This window comes from Clinocottus analis, unplaced genomic scaffold, assembly GCF_023055335.1.
Source record: "Clinocottus analis isolate CAN_PGR_092001 unplaced genomic scaffold, fCliAna1.0.p SCAF_4, whole genome shotgun sequence".
Classification (NCBI taxonomy): Eukaryota; Metazoa; Chordata; class Actinopteri; order Perciformes; family Cottidae; genus Clinocottus; species Clinocottus analis.
In genome coordinates this window covers 4,305,028-4,314,636 of record NW_027176153.1, presented here as the reverse complement: position 1 = coordinate 4,314,636, position 9,609 = coordinate 4,305,028, and the positions used below count along the sequence as shown (strand labels likewise).

At 43.6% G+C, this 9,609-nt stretch overlaps 1 protein-coding gene across 1 annotated transcript; it reads left to right on the top strand.

Moving 5' to 3' along the window:
* The first annotated feature begins 2,359 nt into the window (after window positions 1–2,359).
* On the top strand, window positions 2,360–7,802 carry LOC137801161 (protein disulfide isomerase Creld1). Its single transcript, XM_068598597.1, has 11 exons — window positions 2,360–2,641; window positions 3,450–3,570; window positions 3,644–3,726; window positions 4,260–4,370; window positions 4,496–4,587; window positions 4,876–5,055; window positions 5,154–5,249; window positions 5,384–5,467; window positions 6,041–6,136; window positions 6,238–6,378; window positions 6,469–7,802. Exons 2-11 carry the CDS (start codon window positions 3,454–3,456, stop codon window positions 6,687–6,689), a joined length of 1,221 nt encoding a protein of 406 aa, XP_068454698.1. The 5' UTR covers window positions 2,360–2,641; window positions 3,450–3,453; the 3' UTR covers window positions 6,690–7,802.
* The last annotated feature ends 1,807 nt before the right edge of the window (window positions 7,803–9,609 follow it).

Sequence of the window (9,609 nt, the reverse complement as noted above, 5' to 3'; positions counted from 1 at the left end):
TAATATTTGACATTCTGCATGCACATGTATAGCGTGTTGCATGTACTGCTTTACATTTTATTGTATGTTTGCTGTGACTCAAAGGCAAGACTGTTGCAAGTAAGTTACCTTAACAGTACTTTTTTTTACTTTAAAGATGTTAAAAATTTACAGTAGAACAACATGGCGTGCTTCAGTTTCAGTTGGTTTACAACATAGTTAACATTGTATAAGTACAGTATTTAAGTACAATCATCAGACATAGTGGGGAAATGGGACACCCTGATAAGCTGTCTGAAGCTTGAGGATGAGTTCCCAAAACACCAAGAATATGGTCTTTAATATCTATTTTTTTATTATAGCGTTGTCTACATTTGGAAAAGTGTGTGTTTTTGACAATAATATTCACAAAACACCTAAGACCTTAAAAACTAACCCCCAAAAAAGTCGATGAGCCCAAAACATGTATTGCACCAGACCGTGTAAACATGAATTAGAACTGTGTTGTTGTATGACACTGTGCCTGTGTTTTATAGGACGATACTATAAATGATATGCTAAATATAGCTACTATACACTGTTCACTACATAGTACTGGTATGTACTGGTATGAGTACTGGTATAGAAGTCACAGAGGTGTGGCGCCCACCGTTTGGTTCTTCCTGAGGAAAACACTGTTTTCTCTGTCAGCACTTCCCCTGTTGATTGCACTGTTAGCACCGTTAGCCGCAGGCTCGGTGTCGCCATGTTGAGAACCATGGAGAGGCAATCGAAATGCTCCTAATCTCTCATCTTGCACATATAAACATATAAACATGAACAGTTTTGATGGTTGTTATTGATGGTTTTTATTGTAACCACTGAAATGGAGAAAATAAATGCATACAAGAAATAAAAAGCCCATAAACCATTCAAATCAAATCCTTGCACGAGCAACACAATGAGGTCATGCAGCCTAACTGCAGTAGCAGTGAACAGTAGGTTACTCTATTTTATATTACATATATTACTGTCTATTACTATATATAACATCTGCACTGTAGCATAATGCAAATGACAGGTACTGTAAAGATGTTACGTTGTCGGTTTTTGGGTGGAATTTGTGGTATTCAACCGTGAAAATGTGGAGCGCACTGACCTGAAGGTTATTTAAAACTAAAATAAGCTATTTCCTCTTTCTTTTTTTACATGAGTATATATTAAACCGCTTTGTCCAAGCATATCTGATTTTATACTGTGTTTTGTTGTACTCTTTCCAGTTGGATTGAATAAAGAATCTGCCTTAATGAAATAGTCGGATGCTCTTTTTCTGATGAACAGTGCTGATTACTATTCACTGTGAACACGAGATGTGTGTTTGCAGAGTGATGTCTTTTTGTTCGACTCGCGTGCAAATTTAAACCCTGATCCAAATGTTTGAGGAAGTTGTAGAGACTCTTACTCGTGTTGAGGATCTTAGAAAAACGTTATTGTTTTTTTTTTCTATTGTGAAATTGTTTGTTACCCCTGACATTACTGATGTTCTCCTCATGGGAGTGCAACTCACACAGAGAGGCCACATCAGTCCTCTGGGCAGTGAATTTACCAGCTGTGTGATTAAGGGAGGTCGGATGTTTTGTAAAAGCTTTTTTTGAATACACTAGTCCTACATTGAATGCTTCTGGCTGTTTTATCCACATAAAAAAGGACATTTTGAGCATTGGCTTAGTTCTAGGAATGCTTGGACTTCTTTTTAGGCCCTAACGAAAGTCTTTGGCACATGCATGGATTGATCTTTAACATATGTAAGATAAAAAAAAAAAAGACAGATCAACTTAAAAAGACAAAACACTGTTCTGAAGAACAAAGCAATTAAGACAAATATACAACTGGCGTAAGCAGGAAGTCCGGATAAGTGTGACTTTCTCACGAAGCATTTTGACAAGTAAAAAGGAATTTGAGCACATCTGAATCATTCATTTTTAATTTTACATCTCCAAATGTCAAAACCTATTTCTGAATCCTTAATTTCAGTATACTTTTTTTTCATCACCTGGTGCAATACCTAATACATTACGTTTAAGTACGCTGAAGTACTTTTATACACCTTTGTTATTTTTAGTCTATCTGTATATTTAATATTCTTCTCACTGTTAATGTTTTATTACTGTTCTACTGTTTATGTATATTACTCTATTTACTTGAAAGCAATGCTGCTGTAATCCTGTTATTTCACCACTGAAGACTTATAAAGGATTATTTTAGCTCATCTGACATTACTATAAGTGGTTAATGTATGTATGAAAGAGCTTAACAAGAGCACGCGACGACACGGAATGTGAAGTGGACTGATTGGTTGATGAATTAAATCCAGCTGGTTTGGGCGGTGCCACATCCTGTGTTGGCTTTCAGCTGCACGGGAGCCGAGAGGAGCACCGCGTCCGTCCATCTCTCTCAGCAGCGGCACCTTACCCGCAACCCGCCCCCCTCCACGAAAACAACAACAACAACAACAACAACAAGGAAAAAAAAAGAAGAAAAGAAATGGCTCACTCGAAGCATTAAAAAAAAAAAAATGTCGCAAACTCTGCCTGCGTTGTCGTGAACCAAGCGGGGGGAATCGGACAATCATCATCTGTCGTCATCAGCGGTGCGTCGGAGGACGTCGTGGCTTTGCAACAAGGTAACGACGGAGCGGCTAACATGAAAGCACTTTGTTTGCCGCTCGCGGACATCAAAGAGCGACGTCCTGCCGCGGCGCGCGGTGTCCTCTTTTGTAAACGGCAGTCATATTTCATAACGCCGTCGCCGGGAGTCTTCGCGGAGACTTTACGCAGCTGCAACCGGAAACGACGCGCGAGCCGCGGCTAGCTGCTGCCGACCTTAGCTGCTAGTCTGCTGGCTGTGTGGTGCTGATGCTGCGCGAGCTAACGTGGAAGAAGAGCATCACTTCAAGGCTTTTATGACTCATACTTTCATTAATAAAACACATGTCGTAGAGCAGTCACTGTGCTTCAGGATTCAAGTGTGCGTAGGTTTAAAATATCACCCAAATTATTAATAAAACACAACTTAAATCTTGTATTAATTTGTTTGACGTCACAAAAGTGGGTGATATCGGGTTAATCTACTGAAATGTAGCATTATAAAAACGAACATAATTTATCACCACTGTCCCAGGACATACTTTAATAATATAGAGGTACAAAGCAGAACATCATGCTTAACAAAAGTGTAAATATTGCATGGCTTTGTATATGATTTGCTTTGCGTTGTGCAGATGTTCTTCTACTGCATAGCCTCCAGGTAATGCGAGGTATGTCCGGGTCTCTAGAGACCTGAAGCTGCTTCTGAAAGCATACGTGTATTTTATGCAATTTGCTAGGACCATCACTGAGTGGTATCAACGCTGATTCCTTTTTTAAAATGTATTTGTCGTCCATCACTTGTTTTTGTGTGTGTGTGTGTGTGTGTGTGTGTGTTTCCTGAAGGACCATGTGGTGGGCCTGGCCGTTCCTTCCCGCTCTGGTGCTTCTCTCCGAGCTCACGGTGGTGAGAGTCCAGACCGCGCCTTGCCAGACCTGCCGAAAACTCACGGAGAGTTTCATTAAGGTACTGCGGCGCTTCATGCTTGTCTTACCGAGCAACGTTCATGCAATGTGTTTAAAATGTTCCCTGTTTTTAGGGCTTGGAGAGGACAGCCACCAAGAACTTTGGGGGAGGAAACACCGCCTGGGAAGAAGAAAAGCTGGCGAAGTATGCAAGCAGGTAGGAGAACGTTTAGATTGGGAGTTACACCTCCGCTCTACCGACTAACTTGATTAATGGCGATTGTGGAGTCGGTCAATATTAATCCATCTCCATTAATGAAGACTTGACCGCAGAAGCCTGATGTTCAAATGGTCTGAGGTAACATTTGGTTTTCTAAACTATACAAAATCGGACCAGCACCATACAGGTTTGTCTTTTTTAATAAAGTAACTTTTTAGTTCTAATTGCAGATCATTTTTTAACGTTTTTTCCAAAATGTAGCTGTTTGATGTTGATCAAACTTCGTATTTCGCACACTGCTTGGTGTCATGATCGCTAAAAAGAAGAGTAACATCAAACTTTCTTGTATTCTTTGTCTTCTCTGCACATTTTCTAATGATATTGTATAATGTGTGACTGATAAAACATCCGCAGACGATCTATTGTGAATGTTGCAGTCCGCCGAGGGGAGTGAATCCTCTCAGCAAGGCAAGAGCGAGGCGCCGCTCTTCTTCTGTTCTGCGGTTCTACTCTTTGTCTCTTCGTTGCAGCGAGACCCGGCTCCTGGAGATCGTAGAAGCTGCCTGTGAGAAAGCAGATTTTGAATGTAACCAGCTGCTGGAGCAGATAGAGGACCAGGTGGAGACATGGTGGTTCCACAGGTAAATGAGATGTGTGTATTGTGTTGTTGGATTTTTGTGAATCGGAGAGACGTTTGTTGGGATGTAATGCCACGCCCCTTGTTTTCACTCCATGACTGTTGTGTGTGTTTGTGTGTGTCCCGTAGGCAGCAGGAAGCACCGGACCTGTCTGAGTGGCTGTGCATAGAGGAGCTGAGAGTCTGCTGTCCACCCGGGCGCTTTGGACCTGACTGCAAAGGTGTGCAAAGCACCAAAGGAAGTGTCCTGATGATGGTGTCTTTCTGTAAAAGGGACCATGTCCAGCTCAACCATGAATGTCACCATTTGATACACTGCACCAGATTATAGCTTCAGCTAATTTGCATCTGTCGTCCCTTAGTAGCAACCTGACAAAAACATATGTATCCCCGGGTGTCCCATGTGTAGAACGATTTGGAGTTCATGAAGATGTAAAAAATAAATCCCCATGATCGTTTAGAGCCTCGGTTGTTAAGAGTGCCACTAATCACATCTGTATCCAATACAGAGTGTCCGTCCAGCCCCGGCGGTGTCTGTGGAGGCCTGGGCCGCTGCGAGGGGGCGGGGACTCGCCTCGGAGACGGAGAGTGCGTCTGCGACCCCGGGTACTCGGGCCGCCTGTGCCAGAGCTGTGCCGACGGCTACTACAGAGAGAAAAGCTCCAACGACAGCGTCGGAGCCTGCGCAGGTGACCCGAGACTCCAGAACGGCCGTCACAAAGCTCCACGAGTATTTAAGTCTCGAACTGACCGTCGCCTTTCACCCCCCTTTTTTTCTTTCTGCCAGCGTGCTACCACTCGTGTAAGAAGTGCTCGGGGCCGCAGGACTACAAATGCCTCGACTGCAAACCCGGCTGGATCCTTCACGACAACAAGTGCGTGGGTGAGTTTGTCTTCAGAGGTCGCGTGGCGACGTTTCATCCGCTCTTTTGCCAGTTTTCTGGACGTGTGTGTGTGTGTGTTGGTGCGTGTGTGTGTGTGTGTGTTGTTTGACTGCCCCTCGTGTGTGTCTCTCAGATATCGACGAGTGCGGCACAGAGCTGGCTCGTTGTCCCTCGAACACCTTCTGTCACAACACAGAAGGGTCCTACGAGTGCAGAGGTACGTTCTCTTGTGTATCTTGTGACCCAATGAAATCATGCATGTACATGAGGGAGGTTTTTTTAGTTGCAATAGCAAAATTGACAAATTTATAATAAGAAAACCTACACATTTACATAATAAAAGGGTTTTTCTGCGCAATGAGGACATTTTTTTAATTGATTGATTAATCTGCTTTTCTTTTTTTATTCTTATTATATCCCTGAAATATTAAGAAAGAAGAGAAAAATGCCTGTTATATGGTCTTGCCTGTAATTTACCACACCATAAGCTTAATTAGTATTATAAAAAAAGACCCAAAGACATTTATTGTATCTTTTTATATATGCATATCACTAAGAAAGCATAAAATCTCCTTTGAACGTTTGGGCATTTGCTTTAAAAAGAGAAAGAAAACAAGTTACAGATTATTATTTATTAGGTATTAATCGCTGCAGGTCTGGTTGTGCGGTTGTTGTAAACTTCATTCCGTGCAATTTGTGTGGGAATGGAAACATAAATCTACCCACAATCTCGCGCTTCTTTCCCAGTTCGGTGCGTGGCGTTGACCCCGGTGCTGCTTGTCTCTTCCAGGCTGTGACCAGGCGTGTGTGGGCTGCATGGGCACCGGTCCGGCCCGCTGTAAGAAATGTGCACGTGGCTACAAGCTGACAGGGGCGAAGTGTCTCGGTAAGAACATATCCCGCTTGTTGACTCTACTTCTGCACCTTTTTTTTTCACAACCAGATTTCCTTGAAACTGAAGCATTTACTTTCCTTCCCGGCACTCAGATGTAAATGAATGTAGCGATCGCGCCATAGCGTGCCCGGGTCTCAATGAGGCCTGCATCAACGAGGAGGGCTCCTTCCACTGTGACTGCGCCGACGGCTTCATCAGAAGAGATAGCATTTGTGTGGAGAATAAGCCTCCCGGTAAGCGGTAAATGTACAGAGCGTAGAAAGAGAAACATGTACCTTCAGCTCAGTCGGCTAAGCATCCTTTCCCCCCCGTCCCCTCCTCAGTCGACCCGAATAAGGGTCTGTTCGACGACATGACGGACGACGAGGTCCTCGTCCTGCAGCAGATGTTCTTCGGCGTCGTCATCTGCGCCATCGCCACGCTCGCCGCCAAGGGCGACATGGTGTTCACGGCCATTTTCATCGGAGGCGTGGCCGCCATGGCCGGATACTGGCTGACGGAGAAGGGAGACATGATGCTGGACGGATTCCTGAAGGGACGCTAGACTGGTTTGAGGAGGGAGGGGAAAAAGGAACAGCGGCCAATTAAGGTGAATAAGACTCAACAACAAGAGGCGGGAAACGATCCCCTGCAGCGCTAGCCGGGTCAGGGATTTATTTAAGGGGAGTTACTTGAAAGGGGCTCGGGTTGATTTAAGCGTATGGAAAGGAAAAGAAGCGAGAACTTGAACGGCTGCGACGCCGTGAATCTCGGGAAGAGGAACAACGAAAGCAAAACTGCACTGACCATTAATGAACTGAACTTAATCGCCCTACCTCCACTCTGTTGGGAGCAAAGAGGGGAGGAGGCGTGACACGAAGACCACTACTGATTGTTAAAAAAAAAAAAATCTATTATGCATTTGGATGTCTCATCTGGCCTCGATGTTGAAACAATGTTGTTGTTTTTTCTTCTTCCACACAATCGGAAACCTCCTCGTCATTCATCGCGTCCGCCGTGTTGTTCGTTTGTCTCGGCGCTGTGGAGCGAGAGGGTTTCACCGCAGGCCGGAGGGAGTTAACTCTCTAGATTCTTCTAGCAGATGAGGGGGATTTATTGTTGTTGTAATTTCCTCAATTACAGCCCCTCGAAAAGAAAAGCTCATTGAAACTCTGGGATAACTCCATAACCAGCCACCGGTTCTTTAGTTATGTTTGCAGAATGACTTTTTACCTCCTTCCTTACTCGATGATTATTTTGAGTAAATAATGCATGGAAATAAGATTTGAAATGATGGGTACTACACCTTTTTATGTATTTATTTATTTATTTATTGACTTACTTGGGCATGGAAGACTGATTGGATCAGCAACACTACAGCTTATTGTGCTTAAATACCAGCTCAGATCTGGATGATTGAAGCCATTTTCTGTTGCCTTTTTAAGTTCAATTTTAAAGCAATATTTCTTCGGTGGGGAGATGTTTATCATATTTTGACATTTCCCTTTTTGTGTGTATTTCTGTCCATTACATTTTAGCGGATCATGTTAGAAAGCCACTGAGGCGTCCCTTCATCTACTTTGTCTTTCTTTTGGGTTTCCTCGCGTGGGAAGTGTTCCACGGTCGTCATTCGTTACAAACGTTTGCTTTACAATAAAATGTCACTCCATGTTTTAAATTAGAATTTTGTGTAGATTTTTGTCAAATTTTCTTTTGCTCTTTACATAAAGAGAAAGAGGAAAAACATTTGAGCTTGTTGCATCATACATTTCAATGTACGAGGAGAAACCTTTGAAGGTTTTTACAGATTTGCGGCTGGAAACAGTTGTAAAACGTTTGTTGCGGCTGCAGAGAGAGCTGCATGAAATCTGTTTTAATAAAAAAAACTTACAAGTTAGAAACTAAAACTAAAAATCTGGAGTTACAAGGAAGTGAGTTCTCCAGACCTGAGTAGCTCTTCATGTCTGCATGACGAGAGCGGCTCAAGCCTACTATCTATTAGCATAACACTCAAATCCCTTACAGAAGTGTTCATGGTAATGTTGCATTGTGGGTAATGTTGTCACTAGGTTTTGACGAGGGAAGAGAAAGAAAAGCACAAAATGACACACTTTGCTTCTGTTGCATCGACTCTGATACAACAGAAAAATGACAGTCCACCGTCTGACAATAGTTTAGGAGTTCAATGTAAAATCGACACATGCACATCAGTATTCTTGTATATTCTAAAGGGATGCTGGACAGTAAACTTCCCAGTTTACAAAAGTCCCGTGAATAGCTTCCAATGCACTTATCACACGTGCCGAATATGCTGCGTCCGACGCCACGGCGAGGCGTGAAAACCGAGACTTTTTGACTCCGGATGTCGAGGCTCGTCCTACTTCAGTGTTCCACTCCAGTTAATGGGGTTGAGGCACAGCAGCTCTCTCTCCTTCAGGCTCTCCTGGGAGCGCGTTAGTGCTCTGTCCCTCCAGCTCTGCTCCATTAGCTGCACACACACACACACACACACACACACAAAGAGAAAGCCTCAAACACTCCCTGCTGCTGTAACCCGAGAGCATCCTGCAAGTGGAAGCATTATCTGGAAGAACCCATTGTGAAGGGAGGTGAACAATAGAGCGGCCTCATGACGCCAGGCTTTACCCTCTTGTTCTCGTCTCTGTAAGCCGTCATGGCTTTGCTGTGCTGGATCCGTCGCTCTCGGTCCCCGGACAGGGCGAGGCGGTCCACTTCTCGGAGATGCTCGGCGTCCTTCACCCTGCCGGCCAGCTGCAGCTTCAGGGCGACGCCTTTCTCCTCCATCTGCCTCTTCAACTGCTCGCGCATGTCCTTCCTGTAAGGAAGAGGGTTTTTTTCTTTCTTTGCGCCCCCAAAAAAAGTCGAGAAGTTACGCAGGCAATCGTGGAAGTGTTTATTCTTTTACCTGTACTCTTCTCTCTCACTGCTGGTTCCATAAAAAGGTTTTCTCCACACTTGATGATACCTCAATGACACACACACACACACACACACACACACACCACTGTAAAGGAAATAGAAAAGAAAGAAAAATCCTCCCGCTCCCATTTTAAGTCCCAGCATGCCCCACTGAGACAATCTTTTGGCATAACATACGTCAATTTCTCATTTTTGAACCGAACGACAGTGTTTTGACTGAAACTCCTTCATAACAGGCGAAGGCCTTTGTTTCATTGTGATTTTTGTTGCAGATCCCGACTCTTTAGGTCCTAATCTTTCCAAAAAGATGTCTTATTGACCGCTCCACGAGGCATTTTTTGGGAAATCTGGCTGATCATCATGCTGGATGTTCATAGATTGTGATTTTTTTTTTTGCAGAAATACATTTTTTCCCTAAGACTTTGCTGAACAAATACATACAATGAATACAAGTATTGTAATTAATTTGGGGTTTCTACAACGACTCCAACACAGGGAAAAGGAGGTCTGGAGCCCAAATTGGTTCCACAGTTTAACAGGTTAAG

Bases quoted from the DNA above. Each gene is read 5' to 3' on its own strand.
- LOC137801161 (XM_068598597.1), top strand. From the start codon at position 3,454: ATGTGGTGGGCCTGGCCGTTCCTTCCCGCTCTGGTGCTTCTCTCCGAG. The intron at 3,727-4,259 runs GTAGGAGAACGT...TCTTCGTTGCAG, and splicing joins CTGGCGAAGTATGCAAGCAG to CGAGACCCGGCTCCTGGAGA. The intron at 5,468-6,040 runs GTACGTTCTCTT...TGTCTCTTCCAG, and splicing joins AGGGTCCTACGAGTGCAGAG to GCTGTGACCAGGCGTGTGTG.